We start from the raw sequence: 18,611 nt of genomic DNA, 5'->3' as shown, positions 1-18,611 counted from the left end.
GACACCAACTCAACAACTCGTGAACTCCTCCATTTATGGTTTGCATTTTGATCTTTTGCTTCTCACTAAGTCCTTCAAAAAAATTATAAATCTTTCAATCGTACCAATTTAGTTTAACTTTTTGATGATTTGCCAATTTAATCTCAAATATTTTGATAAATTATCAATTTAGTCCTAAACCTTTCAAAAATTTGTCCATATAGACTTTACGGCCAATTATCCAACTAATATGGTTTAGGACTAAATTGGAAAATTTTCAAAAAATTTAGGATTAAATCAACAAAATTGCAAGGTTTATGATTAAATTCGTAAATCATTCAAATGTTTATGATTAAATTAGTACAATTGGAAAGTTTAGGATTGAATCGGTTGTCATATAATATGTTTAGAACTTTTTGGACAATTATCTTCCTAGAAAATCATGAATAACAAATGAAAATTTCTTCGAACCTAACAAGTGTATCCACTAAAGCTTTGCTCGTTTCGTAAAAATGTTACATTTCTTAAAAATGAAAATGTTTTCCAAGAAACCATTTTTTAGGAAAATGATAATATTTTCCAATGTTCGCTTGAAACTTAAAAAACAAACTAGAAAATTTTTTCTACCATTTGGTATGGAAATTTTGATTTGATTTCTCTTTGTGTACTCCTTTTAATAATTTTTTATTTTATTTTATTTTTTAAAAATTGAACTTTTGATTTATTAATTTTCTTTCTAACTTTTTCTTTTATTTTTCTTTCCTCCTCCTTCTCCGATCGGTTGTTGGCCACGGTGACGGCTATCAATAGGTCAAAGGCGAGCTTGAGGCTTGCCAGATTCCGGCAAACCAGAGGCTCGTGCTCACCAATTTGGTGAGTGGCCAACTCGCGCTCACCAATCTAGTGAGTGGCCAACTTGAGCTCGCCAATTTGGCAAGAAGCAAGTTCGCCCGTGGTCGAAGAGTTCAAGGGGTTTTATATGCATATAGTCTCCCTTACTTGAGAATTTTAAATTTAAGGCTAAACTTTAGGGAGAGCAATAACTCTGGGGCCTTGTAACTATAGGGCATTTCACTATCATCAAACCTAACACATCACCATCATTATTATATGCACACTATCATTGGTGTTGATTGTGAGTGACCAAGCTGACTATCTTCAATGACGATACTAACTGAATGATACAAGAGAATAAGATGAATGAATCTTCTATACTTATTAGTACCAAAGACTATCAAGAACACCATCTTGATTTGTCTTTACACTCAGACTATCAATGATTAGTTTCTCATCTCTGCTAATAAGCAAGATCATTAATGTTGTATAACTAATTTAAACATTTGCGCTTGTCATGGCAAATGTTAAAACTTAGCTACAGTTTACAGTTTTGGTAATCATCAAAATATCATAGGGATGTTTTCGAACAACATTAACGACACCACACCAAATCTTTGATATGAAGAATCTCTAGCACAACCATGTGTGAGATTTGGTGAGATCTCTACCAACTATTTAAAAAGTTAAAGTTATTAGATAAAGCGTGGTTTAAAATTTAAATATTCTAATGCTCCCTCTCACACATAAGCTAGACTTTGGCCTTAACTTAAAGCGTGGAAATAAGTAATTGAGGAGAAAAATAGGGGCCTTGGAAATATTGAATTAAGAACCTGCTGCTCTAATATCATGTGAAATTTGGTAGGATCACTATTGATTATTCTATAAACTTAAGCTATTATATGAATAAAGTTCATCTTATTCCAGCGTGTTGTAGGATAATGTGGTTCTAACAGTAATTTCCATTCAATTCCAAGATCTTCATTCCCATTTCTTCTAATCCATTCAGTTTAAATATGTGCACTGGTTGGAAATTAGTGTGTCCAAACCACTTGTTTTAGTGCGTTATCAGATAAATTGGTTCACTAATTAATAGGACATACTATTATCAAAAGTTGAGTACGATGCACCTATTTAAATGCCTGATTATAATCCATCATGCCATCGAGTGTACCAATTTTATACATCAACCTGCATTATTTGCTATAAAAGTTTATGTTACGGAGTTTTAGTTCACTCTCTCGAAGAGCACTTTGGCAATGTGGGAATTGATTGTCCCGGGATCGCAATGGGCAGTGTAGTAGAAGCTCCTCGTGACAGCAAAGAACGCGTCCTTCACGTCTCTATTGAGCCCCCGAGTTGAATTCTGAGCACCAGTTGCGCCAGCTCTTGCATGGCCATTTCTATCTGATCGTTCTCGTTTTTACGTACCTTTTGGGTTTGGTGATGAGCCAACTGACGGCAGATCGTGCTGGTGAGATTGCAGAGACGGTGGCATTCAGGATGAGACGAGAGGTCGTCCGAGAGAAGACTGTTGCAAGCGCCGAGAGCTATCATCTGCACGAGGAGTTCGACCACTCCTTTGTACTTATCTCCTTCCTCTCCATATCCCACCAGCCACTTTTCCCACTACATAATTGATTGTTATGAATATTCCCACAAAAAAAAAAAAAAAGGACCACGAAATTAGGAATTTATATCTCATTAATTGGTAAATTAGTGAATATGAATTGACTCGTACATTTAAGATGCATATATATATATATATGTGTGTGTGTGTGTGTGTGTGTGTGTGTGTGTGTGTGGATTGGATTTGAAAGATAAGCTGTTGTTCTAATTTTAAAGATGGTATTCAGAAAACACTTTCTAACATACTTCCCAAACAATTTGTGTGAATTAAACTTGAAGCTCATTGTGCATACAAACATAGAAACGAACTATTGTAAATAGAGTGATAGATCATAACTCTTTTTTTCTTTTGTCTAACCAAAGATCATTATGCGGATTTATATTTTAGCTACTATATTCAATTTCATTAGTGGATTATATAGGTCTTACCGCAGCACGTAGAGGATGGCTAATGTCTTTACCACGGGCCTCCAAGACTTCCAATGAGAGCTGGTCTACGGTTCCGAGCAGAGCTGCAATGAGCCCTTCTCCTCTCTCATCCGGAATGGAGCTCCTGCAATATTCTTTTTCGACATAAGAAAGGTAATCTTCATAATCCCTTAACGGGAAAAAGAAAATGACGAAAATCCAAGCGATTTTACCTTCCGCTTGTGTGCTTCTGTTTCCCGGAGAACTGCTGAAACGCGCGAACAAAGGCTCTTCTTTGCTCGCGAGTGGTTCCCTCTCCCTCCAAGTACGAGGCGATTGCATCCACCAACACCCTCGTTTTGGCCCATGCAAGTCTCTCTCCCGCCCGTTCCGGTTCGTAAATGCTTGCTGCCGCCGTAAAGTAAGAATAGAGAAGAGTCTTCCCACTTATCCCAAAGTCCACGAGTTTGCTCTCGCAGTACCACCTATAAATTGCAGATCTCAATTAGCAAATTCAATTACTATATTTTTTTCACCCTTTAATTATGGTGAAATTACCCCTGAAAATTGTCCCATTCTGAGAGGTGCAAAGCTTGGCAATTGTTGTAATCCAGCTTGGCAAGCTCGAGATAGACATCGTTGTCAACGTACTCCATCCTGCCATTGGATATAGAAAGAATAAGCAAATTTTGTTAGATGTGTTTGTGTCTTTCTGTGTGAGGTCACTTGTCGTCCTTTTCAAGGTTTAATAGAGGTTCACAATATCATGTAAATTTTACTGATAGTCCAAGAAAAAGGCAATTGTACCTCTAACCATTTTTTGGAAAATATAAGTACGTGCCTAATTCTGCTTGCCTCTATTTAGGTTGATAAACCCCAAATTTTGAGCTTGAGTATTATAAGGACCACAAAAGAAATTATCTGAATTCCATATCAACGATAAAAAAATCAAATTTGAGCACTTACTTTTGAATGATTTTATAGAACCACTGCTATTTCTTCTAAAATTTAAAATGTCAAATAAATGTGTGATTTAATGTTTAAATATTCTAACAACTTTCCTATCAAAATGATGTATAAATATTATGAATTCAAATGACAAAGCAACCACGGGCTTATCAGGTTCTGAGGGTCCTGAGATTAATAAATAAAAAGTGCCTGCATTCAGAATAAAAAAATTATTTTGTTTCACCTTCACTTTGAAAAAAAAAAAAAAGGTTAACTTTACGAGTGGTACTAGGATAATAATATGTGTGCGTCTATAATTTGTATAAAAGCTAGTGATTTTCTTAAATGTGAAATTAAAATGCAAATACGACACCATCCCTCCAAGACAACAAGGACATGAGAGCCTTCTGAAGATAAGAAGAAAGGAAAGAATGGAAATGACGTGAGAGCGTGAAGTGAAATTGGTGGGTTAAGGGTTGACTATTCTTTTTTTTTCTCTTTATTTCATTTTCCAAATAAGTGGAAATTATTATTATAACTAAAAAGGGCAACAAGAAAGAAAGATAACAACAGAGAGAAGAACCTGTAGAGAGTCTTGCCAATCCAAACGTCGTTTTGGCCGCCACACTGGTCTATGTAAAATCTCGACTCCACGCGAGGTAAGTTTGCATACCAAGGAACATCAAGAGCGTATCCCACCTATAGAAGAATAATCTACTTAACTATTTTCAGAAAAATCTATTTAATTATTTCCTTTAATATCAAATGAAAGAAAATAGATTGTGGCAAGATGATAAAGTTAGTTTGGGGCTTTTAAGTTAATTAAAGCCACGGATTTTCGCAATTTCATGGCGAAATAGAGTTCTCTCTAGTGAACCTAGACACATAGTAATTTGCATGCCAATTGTACCGTCATTCCGTCCGAGATGAGAAGCTAGCGTAGTGGGTAATGGTTGACACACGTCTAGTATCTCAGAAATGGAGTTAATATAACGGTTAGTAATTGCACGTCAAAGTAATGAAAATAGAATCCCGTAAATCGAACTAAGCACATAAGATAGCCCGACAAAATTCAAAGAGTAATGTCCATACCTCGCCGGGTAAGTCCTTGGTTATGATCCACTTATCGAATAGCTCGTTAGCTTCTTGTTTCCGTCTCAGAAACTTCGCCGCATGTCTGTTCGCATCCTTATGATTTTCTCTCCGGGAAGATCAATTCAGAGGCCTTATACAGATTCAACATTCCGGTGACTGGCTCTATTAACTGCCCCATGAAGCTGAAGAACTCGTTCCCGCTCTTAAAGTTTTCAAACACCTCTAACGACACCGAATGTAGTATAAACATAATTATTTCCGCCAACTATTGATACAAGAAAAAGAAAAGAAACGAAGAAGGAGCTGACAAGTACCAGCAGACACTTCATAGCCATGGAGTCTCAAGAGCTTGAATCCCATGGAAGTATCATCAATATCAGCCACATTCGAATTTCTTGCCCAGCTGATCCCTTTATCACTCCAATATCTGATACAATATTTGTCTTATAGATTGAACTCGGTTTCGTTACGTAAATTTGCTATCTGAATTTGACATAATTAACCCGAGAATTTGTGGCTGGATGTATAGATTTTGGAAGTGTGACAAAAGCTTCAATAATTAAATTCAGCATTCGCTTCTTATGCTTAGCCATGTCTCGAATGCTCAAAAACTACCAATTTCAATTAATATTTCAAATACTTCTCCTTTTCGGCTTATGACATGTATACTTTTTGGCTTTTCCTCCACAGTGGAGCATGAAATAGTTTGACATGACTTGAAAAGAATGTAACTTGCATTTTAGATATGTGTTTCATCGTATTTGATTCGAGTATGAAATGAGTTATAAGCAGATACTCAGGAGTAAAAGGTTATTCCAAGCACGGTACGAGTTGCACAAGTAGTCTAGCATTTTTTTAAAATCTTTTCTTACCTATAAACGTAGCTCATGCATTCTTTGATCTCTTCCTTGAAGTACCTAGAGACTCCAAGTCGCTGCAAGCGGTCAACGGCCCACAGATGCTCGAACAAGTCAACCGGATACATTTGGAACTAAACGAAGTTTAGAGAAAGAAAAGAATAAAAAGGAAAAGTCACTTTCTAAAGTTGATAATTAGTGACATCAACAACTTCAAAGAGCTCATCAAGTGTTACGTTAGGGAAGATAAGTTAAAATTAGCGACTTTTTTTATTATTAATTAAGACTTGTGGATGACATGCATCAAGTGACCTTTTTTTTTATTTTAATATATATATATATATTTGAGCTTTTTTAATTAATACATCAATCATTACCTCATATGATCACCTCCTAACCAAAAGTTAGCTACTGATAATGATTGGTAGGGGTGAGTATGGTTTTAGAGTAGAACCGAGAACTGGATCTATAAGAATCGGCCCAATTCCTGGTTCTAGAAAATGTAGGATAAATTTCAGGTTCCAAAATTAAGGGAACCTAATCGATGGGTAGCAATCTAGAACAAATTTTTGTGTTTTTCTTATTTTATATCTTTACGTGATCATGTTTTTCTTATTTTGTGTCTTTGTGCGATCATGCGGCATTCCATGACATCCAATTATGAGTATCTAATCTAAAACCATTGGTTTAAGCTTTAATGTCCAGCCATATCTATAACTAAGATTTTTACTTTGTTAATATTTCATAATTTTCATGTGTCTAAGTATAAATTGTGATTCATGAATTATAACAAATGGTATTCATTAGTAATAATGATTCACTACAATTATATAATTAAGAGTATAGTTAGAACTGATCGATCGCTAAAACCAACCCTAAAACCTATAATAGGATAGGTTTAAGGTTCTTAAATATGTAGGATAGGTTTTAAGTTCTTGAGGATGTGAGGTAGGTTTTAGGTTCAAGAAATTATGAAATATGTTCCAATAGGTAGATTTCAGATTTCAAATGATATTTAAACGGAACTCCAAACCGCTTACCTCTAATGATAGATAATTTCACAAAACAAAATGGTGTTGGTACTACTTCTTAACAGTCTTATTGGCGAATCAATGAGAATAATTAATCAACTTTAGAAATATAAAGGAAACTGCAATTAATTGAAAAAGTTGACTACCTCCCTCCATGGAATCTTTTGGACAGTTCTGCTTAAATAATTCAAGCAATTCAAATCCCTGGTTTGCAAGAATGCAAATGCAGTTGCGGAGGGAGAGAACAAGAATGACCCATCTGCGTTCTTCAATTTTAGTAGCTTTTCCCACTTCAATTCCTTCATTCCTTCCAAGCTGTGGAGGAGACTTGTGGGCACTTGGTGCAATAGGTCACTTGGTATCCTTTGTTTTTGTTTTTGTTTTTTTTCCCGGCCCCCGGGGGGGGATCACAACCAGAGCACAGCATTATTATTACCTCCAACATTTACTAAAGCAAACCCGAAATGGGCGATCTTGCTTTGAGGGGAATAAATAAGCTAAAGACAATTATCACTACTAGAAGCTTTGAGCTCCATAATTTTTGCATTAAATTTCTTACTTGTTGAGCTTCGTATTCCTGTTCGCGTATATCTCTCGAAAGACTGGAGAGTCGTCACATATCTCGATCTCCAATTTCCAAGCAGTCTCGATAAGCGAAGGAAAAGTAACTTCGAACCCAATGGGCATGTGTTCGGGCTTCTCCTCTGCGAGTTTAGATATGTTGTCTTTGAAGAATGACATTCCTGTTGAAATCACGAGATTGAAAGTTAATAATAATAATATATCCCGAGATGAGAACAGTTGTTTCTGTCGATGCAAGTTGTCCAAAATTACAAGTCAACAACTTTGAGGAAATATACTTTTTTTCTTCTAGAAAAGGGAAATTTCTCACAGCCCCATGTAAGTAACCATTTATGGATTTCAAATGCATAAACAGCGATGGAGATTTTCCTTTTCCTTTGGTTGTAAATGAAAAGTTCATGATATGGAAGGAATATGGTTAGGCACACCTTTATCGCATTTATCAGGATGGATCTTCCAGTACTTTAGAGCTACGACACAAGCCAAGGTGTTGAGGATCCGATCATGGGGACAGAAGAGGAGATCGTCACCCCAAGAACCGTCGGGATGCTGATTGTTTGCGATCCATTGAAGAGCTTCCGGGAACTGAGGGTTACCGTTCCCGCCGACATCCTCTACAAGAGCAACCTGCTGTGTCGTAGGCCGACGTACTTATTTTTCCGTCACTCATCGACCAAAACATCAACTTGATTGCTTTGACTCGTTCCCCGATCTCACTCGATGGAGAAGCAACCTTCGCGAGGAGAGAAAGATCATGCGGTAAATATCATACAACACAATGACAGATGTTGAGTATTTGATCATGCTAATTTTTTTTTAATAAGGTTATTAGAAATATTATGTCTGGATTGATGCATGATATCGCCTCAACGTCTAAGTTAATGTATGTGTTATGTCAGAACGACCAATCGCAGTTGTTTTCTTCCAAATTTACATCAAAATTGACTGAAGTAATTCTAGTTGTGCAAAATGGCAAGAGCAAAATATTACCTTGACCCCTTCAACTCCTAGGTCATCCTCCCCAATCTCTTGCCACTTCATAATAGGCACGTCAATTTCTGCGCGCGACGTCCCATGTCAAGCCCGGAGAGGTCTCACAAACTTTATGCTTTTATTACAGATGTTATCATTTGATTGTCATTTTCTTTACACTATGGTATATTGATGTTGTTAATTAGTTAGAAGGAAAAGAAATCAAATGAGGTGGGCATGAGGAGTGTACCTTCTAGAGGTTCCCATGTGGAGTTGCAACTGGGGCGAATATTGAGGTGAAGTCGCTTGTCGTTGTTTACAAAAGGCCAAACTCCTGCAACGTTTTTCAACTTTCGATTGATTAGTAGTTGGTGGGGATGTGTTGGTCATTCCCCTCATTTGTTTGTATTTATTTAGCTTTGCATAGAAGGAATTTGACATTAATATTAAAAAAAAAAAAAGAAATGTAAAGAACAGTTGATGACGTGTTAAAAGTAAACGAGCGCTTAATGGTATCATCATTAAAAGTAAAAGAACGCTTAATGACATGTGTTAAAAAGTAAAAGAACACTCGATGTTATTGTACATCGCTTGACAATGAGTTGTATATACTTTTTATATTCATATGTTCTCCTTCCATTTATCAATTTAGGTTTTTGGTTTTGCACATGTGCATCCATCCTTGCTAGTAAAACTTTCTCTGTCATTTTGCTCTTTATTGAGACATTCACCGAACCTCCTAGAAATACATCTCTCACATATGAGCTAGCTCTCTATCTCTCTCTCTCTCTCAGATTTATGAGACGGATGAATTAATTCGAAAAAAAGAAGAAGATGAGAGTTGATGAAGAAAGATGCCTATTCTTTTACGCATGGGAAGGCGAAAAACTAAAGCTGATCTGCAAAAGGGATGGCTCATCAAAAGCATACATGGCGCCCACAAGTTGACTCCTCACACACGAGAGGAGGAGGAGGAGGACGACGACGACGACGACTGACTTACCCAGAAGATGGAAAAGCTTGGTGGTGGAACCTGGAGCGAGACTGGAGGAAGAGCAACATATTGCAGGAGAGAGAGCGGATAGAGAGAGGAAGAGATGAGAGGACATGTTCATGTGACAATAATTTCATTAGAGTTGGTGTTGTCGCAATTGCCGTCGTTGTTTGATGCAGTGAAAGGTATAAATAGGGGGAAGGAGGGCAAGGGAGTGGGAAGGATGAAGCAGAAGCGGCTTCCCGACAGATTCCCGCTACTGACTGAACAGTACCAAAAATGAATTTCATAAATTAGGAAGAGCCCGGAAGTACTAAGGAGGCCGCGAAAGCCCGCTGGGCATGATGCACTCGCGGCCCCCATTCCAGTTCTGTTCGGTCGTCTCCGTGCACGACCGTGACAACCGATGAACGACGCTCCATCGCGTGCTCGCCCGGACTCCCGCGGCCACAGGCAACTGAACGGAACGAGGTCGTGACCGAAACCCTTATTAAGATCATTCATAGGTTGCACACGCCATTGGAATCCCTCAGATCACGGAAAGAGGACTACGTGTCTGGTGGTTGGATCAGCAATGCGAATCGATTTTGAAGTTGATCCACTGGAACATGAGACAAGCGTGTTTATTGTGATTTTTCCAGTTCAGTCCTAAATCTTTTATAATTGTGTCAATTCAATTCATCTTTACTAATTTTAGCTAGTCGGATCTCGACATGGACAATTTTTAATAATATTTTTTGTTTTTTTTCGTTTTCTCTTTCTCTTTCACTTCTTCCTTCCTTTTCCTTCGTTTTCCTATGGTGGCCGACAAGGCTTGTAAGCCATTGGGCGAGGGCGCGAGCGAGGTGGCTTCGCTAGATCCGGGCAAGGCCAGCCTTGCCATGACCTCGTAGCAAGTGAAGGTGGCCTCGCTCGCAACTAGCGAGGACCCATTTGCCGCAGCTAACCTCGCCTAGATCTAGGCTAGGCTGGGCAAGGGTCGTGACCCCTCACAAAAGCCTCGTTAGCCACCGTAGGGAAAAAAAGGAAAAAGAAGGAAGAAGAGAAAGAGAAAAGGAAAATGAAAAGAAAAATGAAAAATGAAAAAATTTATTTAAAATTTTCTACATCAGCCCCGGCTAGCCAAAATTGACTCGAATGGATTGAATTTGCACAATTGCAAAAGGTTTAAGACTGAATTGACACAATTGTAATAAATTTGAAGAGTCTCTTTCCTTTGAACTTCCTTCCTTTTTTTGGGCATTCTTTGAAGCTTTTTCACCATGAGCACAATTTCCTCGTTGTCTTTACCGTCATCGTCTGAATCTAAATCATCAGAGTCAATATTAGATTTTAAAGCCATTGTTTGCATACCCCTGGTGTCTTCATCGCTTAGACGTTCTTCTTCATAGGATTTGAGTATTTCCACGAGTTCATCCACAGAGAGAAGTGATATTCTCTAAGTTTCGAATAGATGTCTTAATATTGTTCCACTACTTTGACAGTCCTCAAAAATCTTGTTCACTTTCGTAGAGTCTAATACAAGTTGCTCTTGATACGCTAATCCATTGCCTTTACATTCTTCAAGTAAATTTGTTGAACATGTCAATGATCGATTCTTCAAGTTTCATCTTGAAGGCTTTGTATTGCTAGAGAAGAATGTTTATCTTCATCTCCTTAACCCTATCAATTCCTTTGTACTTTACTCAAAAGAACTGTCCCAAATTTCTTTTGCTGATTCACATGAAGAAATTTGGTTATATTCAGAAAAAATAATGCACAATATAAGAAATAAATTGCTTTAGCATCTAATACTTCTTTTTTTTTCTTTTCTTTTTATGTTCACATCAAATAAGGCTAAGACTTCTAGTTTTTTGCCTTCTTCTTTGGACAAAGAAGTTTCGGGCCTTATGCCTCTAAGAACAACATCCCACTCCAAGGGATCCTTGGATTTGATGAATGCTTTCATCTTGTTCTTCAAGATGTTGTAATATTTTCTGTCGAAGTATGGAGGTCTTGTATCACTATTCCTTTCATCAATCTTGATGCAATATTATTAGTCAAAGAAAGATCGTTAACTCGAAATAATAAAACACTTCAATAAAGAGTAATCAAGTTCGATACCAATTGCTATGATTAAAATTATTACCTAAAGAAGGTGAATAGGTGATATTGTGGTAATGAAAGAATTTAAACTAATATTGCAGCAAAGTAACTTTTGGTGATAGAAAGAGTGACGGTTAAATCTTACCAGTGTGTAATTCTATTACAATTAATAATAAAGAGTTAAACGATAGAGAACTGCACACACAAAATTATAGTTGCTTTGGCTTTTGCAAGCCTATGCCCACTCTTCCATGCTAACAGCCTATTAACTAGATTCCACTATAAATGAGCAATTAAAGGTTACAAGATTTGAGCAGTGAATAACTCTCTCTCAGCCTCTAAATGATTACGCAATATTGCTCCCGAGAGACGAATGTATAACATTAGAAAACACTCTTCAGACTTTGAATTAAAAGCTTTAATTCTCATAAATACGATATTTCTTTCGGTTTGAGACTTCCTCTTATACTCCTCTCATAGCTAAACATTGGACATATTTTCAGGAGAATTATCTAGCTAATCTACTGTTGGCCTGGATCTTGCTTAGAAGGTCTGATTGGTTCAAGATCGCCAAAGACAATGCTTTCCATAGATTTTGCTGCCCATATATAGCAATTTAGCTTTCCAAAAGTCGAATGCTTCAACTTGGAAAGAATGTTTCATCTCAAGTATATCATTCTAGGAAAGTCAAATCTTAGAGAGATATTTGGAAACTTTCCTTTTGAAATTCCTTATGTATAAGGTAGGAAATCAAACTAATCAACATTAACTATTATGTGAGTATGTAGCCTACTTCCTAATCGTTTGACAGAACAAATAAGGTAGGAAATGATTAAGCCGCAACTTTGGTTCTAATTAATATTATCTAATTATTTTCTATTAGACTTTCCACCAGAAAATACTTATCATCAAAACCAAAGTCTTTACTCAAGATAAGTTTTACCATTCTTCAAAATTGCTTTAGGGAATATTATCTCAACAGATCGCACAAAAGGTGGTGATTCAGAAATTGAAATTGTTGTTCAAGAGGATGATAGGAGAATAGACAGGACAATGGCTGTTGATTTTCATTATATCAAGTCGCGATGCGAGATTTCTTTTTACCGACACCCTCATACATGCACCTCACCAGATCTTCCATGCGTGTGAGCCGCCTAAGCTAGGCCCGCTCTCCCTTAATACTAGCATCCTTGTTCCCCATAATTATCTTACATCAAAAGGCACATCAAAAGGCACATCAAAGGCGACAACTCATTCACCTTTGACATCTAGGGCACGATTCATTATTGTCACGCTGGCTTCCATAAGTGAAATTATATTTGTTTGCCTCCGGTTGCCCTTTGGTGATAAAAATGAAAGAATTCAATGCGACGAAGCAAACACAACAAACGGTCCGTGATAAAAACTTTCGCGTCACCTTCAATTTACTTAAGAAAGTTTGCTACAACCTGGTGTAGGACGATTGCTGCTAGGCTGAAAGAACCGTTTTCAATCTCAGTCAGAACGAGTCAAACGTGCATGGCTCGTTTGATTCTCAGCTTAGAAACCGGTTCAGATTTGCAACTAGCGTTTATGAGAGATCTTGGCATCTTCCTTACTTTCTCTTTTTTTTTTTTTTTTTTTTTTTTTTTGCATTTTGTCGAAACCTTATTGGAGGAATCGCATATTAAGGTGATGTTTCGAGTCAGCATGTGAACATGTGGGACACGACAACCTCATAAACAAAAAAATGAGTTTATTCCAGTTGGTGCAATCCGTATTAAAATCGAGTGGCATGAGACAAAGCCGTCATTTTCTTGATTGAATTTTCTCTTTTACAAGTGGACTCATGTGATTTTCTTGCTACAGCTCAATCGGATCCTTTCTCGGCGAAATGATGCCTATATGGTAACGTCCAGAGTGAGGCACCCGACCGGTTGCGCTTTTACTTGATGAAAGAAAAGGGCTGTTAGTCTTTTTGATTATTCTATCATGGCAACTGTACCTTTGCCCCGAGTTACCAAACGCTAGTGAGCTTCAGAAAGTAGAGGTTCGGCATCCACGTTGGAAGGAAGGAAATTATGTAATGCTTATATCACGAGATGTGCCAAAATTATGAGCAAGTCTCATCATTTTCCAGGCATGAGCATCCATCTCTCATTCACTTCATGATGATCGACAGCATTTGCGTGGTTCGGTCATATCGGACCAATTCGTTGCACGACACAAGCGTTGCACAATACGCTTTTTTTATGAGGCTTGTGCCTTTGGTTGCCTTTCACTAAGTCTAAGCGGACATAGAACTTGCGCTTTGGGATATAATTACAATAGTAAAATTATAAGAAAGGTAAATATGAGTACCTTGCTATCATCAATTCCCACAACTAATCAAAGTCACATTCGAAGATGACATTTTAGCAGAGAATCTTTCCTTTCCTGGCTCCAAGCATGCCAAACCAAGAATTCCTTCCGGTTCACGTGAGAAGTATCATGAGAGCCTCGGCCAGCCTTCGTTCTTTTCTTTCTTCCCTCGGTCCGCCCAAGCCCTACGCAGAGTTTTAGTTTTGGTTTTGGATTTCAGGTATGGAATGTGTTTGGGGGTCTTACTTAAAAAGGACCAATGACATCCGAGAGTCCGACCTTTTTTATGCTTTACCGTCAGATACCTGAATTCTTCTCTTGTTCGATCGAGTGCCTCAACTTTTCGGATTGAGCTCAATGGAATACCCTCATTAAATTCGTATGCAGAAAAATGCTGATGTGGCGCCAACACCATTATTTAGCCACTTGATGCGCTAATATGGACTCTTGCATGAAAATTTTTGTCCACAACCTCCTACTTAAAGATGCCAGCCGCCGCCACGGTTGGCGCCGCCTCCTCCACCAAGCTTCGATCGTGGCGCCATCCGAACAATGGCTTACGATCCGCAAGTCAACATAGGAGCTCACCAGCAGCCAACGATCGTTGCTTGCACTTCTAGGACCAGAGTAGTTTTCGAGCTGCTTCTTTACCACAGCCGACAATTTCTCCGGTCTCTGGTGATGCCGTTTCCCTTACTACGATCACGCTTTCAAAGTCACCATATCAAGATTGGGAAACATTCTTCGGAAATGTCGCGGCCAAAGATCTTGTCAAGCAATTGAAATGTTTCTTTTAGTGCGTTAATTTTCCTTTCAGTGTGATTCTCTTCTTCTCGTGCATGAGGATCTATTAATACCCAATTTGATTCAAGGCACAGACCTCAGATCAATGCACGCGACATTAATATGGTGGTGGCCGGTGACCTCCATCGGAGATCAAATGGAGCGAGAGAGAATTAAAGAGTGAGAAAGGGACTAACTACGAAGATGGTACCAAGCATAGGGCCACGGAGGCGCAACAAGAATTGGGATACTGATGGTGGCACCAGTCATGGCTAGTTGATATTTCCACACAGGTTTATATAAGTAAACAAGCCATGTCAGCAATAAAAGACATGATATGACACTTCATTTAACAAAATCTCTTGTTGGGCTACATTTAAAACGTTGAGGTAAAACCAAAACAAAAGTTCAAGTACTTCGATAAAAAAAAATTAAACGAAAGCTCAGACGCTTGTGATGTCATTATTCCTATTTAAAGTAGCAGAGTTTGAGACTTGATTGAGTTTTAATTGGCAAGTACTTGAAACTGTTGAGTATATCAAGAATTTTTTATGGGCTTGGACCAACAGGAGGGCTCGTAGGCAATATAAATATTTTTTTTTTACAAATTTTTAGGTCAAGAATTGAGACAGAAAAAGTCTTAAGGTTTTCAGAACCACCTTTTGTAATTCTTAAAATTTTATAGTAGATTTTGCTTCTCCTCCCTCCCTAGACTTTTGAAGGCAGTAACGATCATGAGATTAGTTTAGTTGCTAGAGGAAGGTTTGTTGAAGAAGTAATGGTGGTAGGACAAATCAAAATCAAAGTATAAGGATTTGATTTGCAACTATTATAAGTCTAAGAGGCATATCGAGATAAATTGTCTGAAACTAAATGCAAAAACAACAACAAAAATAATAATAATATGAATTAGCAAAATCAAAGGAATGCAAATCTTTAGAACAATAAGAACTACTAGACAGGTAGAATTAGGGGAAATGAAAATCCCACCAAGCAACTAAAGAAGAAAATAAAGATTGGTTATTAATTGGGATGATAAAGACAAATTCAATGATAGCGAGATTCAAGATTCAGGCTGTTTGTACCACATGTGCTATAATCGTGATTGATTCTCCACGTACAAAGAATATAATGGTGAAGATATTTTAATGGGAAAGAATGATAAATGCAAAGTAGTTGGGATTGGGACTATCAATATTAAGATGCATGATGGCATCATCAGAACTTCGGATAATGTCATACGCGTTCTTAATTTAAACAAAAAGCCCCATTTCTTTGGGTACACTTGATGCTAATGATTGTAGGTTCATAGTTGAAGGTAAAGTTATAAAGATTATGAGAGGTTCCCTTCTATTAATGAAAGGGCTGAAAATTGGCACTTTATATCAACTATAAGGTACTACAGTTACTAGTTTAGTTACAGTCTCATTCGCTATGACGGAATTATACAAAACTAAATTATGGCACATGAGATTAGGCCATATGAGTATTCGAGGGATGGAGGGGTTAAGTAATAGAGGCCTTCTATTCAGTTAGATAATTGGAAAACTAAATTTCTGTTAGCATTGTTCTTTGAAAAATAGAAAATGATTGATTTCAAGATAGGAATTCACACAATAAAGGGCAATTTGGATTATGTTCACTCTAATCTTTGGAGGCCTAAAAAAATTCTTTTTCGAAAGGCCTAGTTTGAGACTCATTCATTAATGATTTTTCAAGAAAGGTTTGAGTTTATTTTCTAAAACAGAAAAATGATGTTTTCGTTACATTTAAATAATGGAAAACATTGACCCGAAGCAAGCTGGTAAGAATATTAAGTGACTCAAAACAGATCATGGGCTGGGATTTTGTGAAGGGGAGTTTAATAATGAGTTTTATATAATTGAAGGTATTATGAGGCATTATATTACAATGAATACACCATAGCAGAATGGTATTGCAGAATACATGAACATAACCTTATTAGAAAGGACTGAGTGCTTATTATCTAACACTGGTTTAGCCAAAGAGTTTTGGGCTGAAGTAGTCAATTCAACTGTTTGGTTGATAAATCACTCTCCTTGCACGTCTATTGAGTACAAGATACCTAAGGAGGTATGGTCAGGTAAACCTACTAATTATTCTCTTCGAGTATTTAAATGTCCAGTATATGTACATGTTAGTGAAGGCAAACTAAAGCCTAGAGCAAAAAAAATACATCTTTCTTGGTTATGTTTCTAGTGTAAGGGATTGTAGACTTTGGTGTGTTGATTTATCTAAGATTATTATTAGCAGGGATGTAACTTTTGAAGAGTCTTCTACTTCATCCTATGGAATCATCTGTTCCTTGTGATGAAAATTCAGAAAGTGTTGCAAAGAAGGTAGAGCTTGAAGTAATTTCTTAACAACCTGTTCAATCGTTTACTGGTAATATTGAGAATGAAGAACCTAAAGAGGGATGGTATTCTATTGTTAGAAATAGACCAAGAAGGACAACCAAGCCCCCCATAGAAGTATGAGTCCTCAGATTTTGTTGGTTATGCTCTTTCAGTTGCACAGTCAGTAGAGTATAGTGAGCCTAAAACCTATAAAGAATCTGTCTCTTCAAAAGATTTAGCAAAGTTACTAGTTGCTATGAATGAAGAGATGGAATATCTTGAAAATGATCAAACTTGGGAGCTTGTTAAGCCACCGAAAGAAAAGAAAATTGTGGGTTGTAGATGGGTTTTCAAAAGAAAGGAAATTATTCCTGGAATTGAATGCATCATATTCAAAGCTCATCTAGTTGCTAAAGACTATAATCAAATGGAAGGAGCTGATTTTAATGATATGCTTTCACCTATCGTTAAACACAACTTCATTTCAGGTTTTTCTTACGTTAATTGCTATGCATGATTGAGAATTGGAACAACTCGATGTAAAAATAGCTTTGAACTTGAAAAGAAAATCTATATGGGTCAACTAGGGTTTTCAACTTGAAGGTAAGGAATATCAATGCTTGTCTATTGAAAAAGTCTATATATAGCTTGAAGCAATCACCTAGATAGTAGTATAGAAGGTTTGATTCGTTTATGGTGTAACTTAGCTATTGCAGGAGCCAATATGATAGCTGTGTAATTCACCAAATATATATATATAGCTATGTATATATGCACAAACTTCTAAGTGACTCTTTCATTTATTTGTTATTATATGTTAATGATATGTTGATTGCAGTAAAAGATAAATTTGATATACAAAATTTGAAGGCAAAGTTGAGCGTTGAATTTGAGATGAAGGATTTAGGTGTGACAAAGAAAATCCTAAGCATGGAAATTCGGCAAAATCGAAAAAGAGAAAAATTATATATCTCTCAAAAAAAGTTACATTAAGAAGGTGTTAGACCGTTTTGGCATGAAAGATGCCAAACCAATAAATACTCCTCTTACTGCTCATTTTAGATATCAGCTAATTTATATCCACAAATTGATGAAGATATAAAATAAGTGTCACATGCTTTATACTCTAATATAGTTAGTAGCCTTATGCATACCATGATTTGTACTTGGCTAGACATTTTATATGCTATTAGCATGGTAAGTAGATATTTATCATTCTCAAGCAAAGTTTATTAGCAAGTTGTGAAATGGATTTTGAAATATTTGAAAGATACTTTTGATTTAGGTTTAAAGTTTGGGAAAACGATGATATTCGACAAAATATGTTGATTCGATTATGCTAATGACCTTGATAAGGGGAAGTCTCGATTAGGGGTACATCTTTACTATTGGAGATTGTGCGATTAATTGAAGCTACTTTACAACATATAGTAACTGTCTACTACGAAGTAGAATATATTGCTATTGCAGAAGCAAAAAAAAGAAGTCCTATAGTTAAGAGACTTATTTGGAGAGTTCAATGGATCATGGTGTGATTGTTGTCCATTGCAATAGTGAAAGTGCTATACATCTTATTGAAAATCAAATGTATCATGAGTGGATAGAGCACATTGATGTATGATATAATTTTATTTGAGACATTCTTATCGATGGCTATATGAAGGTCTCGAAGATTGGTCTGAGAAAACAATCCAATTGATATGTTAACGAACCCTTT

The 18,611-nt window shown here is 36.9% G+C and overlaps 1 protein-coding gene across 1 annotated transcript; it reads right to left on the bottom strand.

The window, feature by feature from the left end:
* Nucleotides 1–1,946: 1,946 nt before the first annotated feature.
* Nucleotides 1,947–9,501, bottom strand: LOC104456994 ((-)-kolavenyl diphosphate synthase TPS28, chloroplastic). The gene is given in 17 exon segments (XM_018861895.2): nucleotides 1,947–2,154; nucleotides 2,157–2,442; nucleotides 2,872–2,995; nucleotides 3,084–3,335; nucleotides 3,409–3,507; nucleotides 4,382–4,497; nucleotides 4,891–4,990; nucleotides 4,992–5,115; nucleotides 5,208–5,320; nucleotides 5,766–5,884; nucleotides 6,928–7,144; nucleotides 7,341–7,524; nucleotides 7,792–7,991; nucleotides 7,993–8,096; nucleotides 8,354–8,421; nucleotides 8,586–8,669; nucleotides 9,339–9,501. Coding segments are annotated over 17 exon segments (2,415 nt in total). The 5' UTR covers nucleotides 9,451–9,501; the 3' UTR covers nucleotides 1,947–2,041.
* Nucleotides 9,502–18,611: the final 9,110 nt, after the last annotated feature.

The sequence above is a fragment of the Eucalyptus grandis genome, chromosome 8 (genome assembly GCF_016545825.1).
Source record: "Eucalyptus grandis isolate ANBG69807.140 chromosome 8, ASM1654582v1, whole genome shotgun sequence".
NCBI lineage: Eukaryota > Viridiplantae > Streptophyta > Magnoliopsida > Myrtales > Myrtaceae > Eucalyptus > Eucalyptus grandis.
Note: the sequence above shows the minus strand (reverse complement) of the source record. Positions and strands in the feature narration are given on the sequence as shown.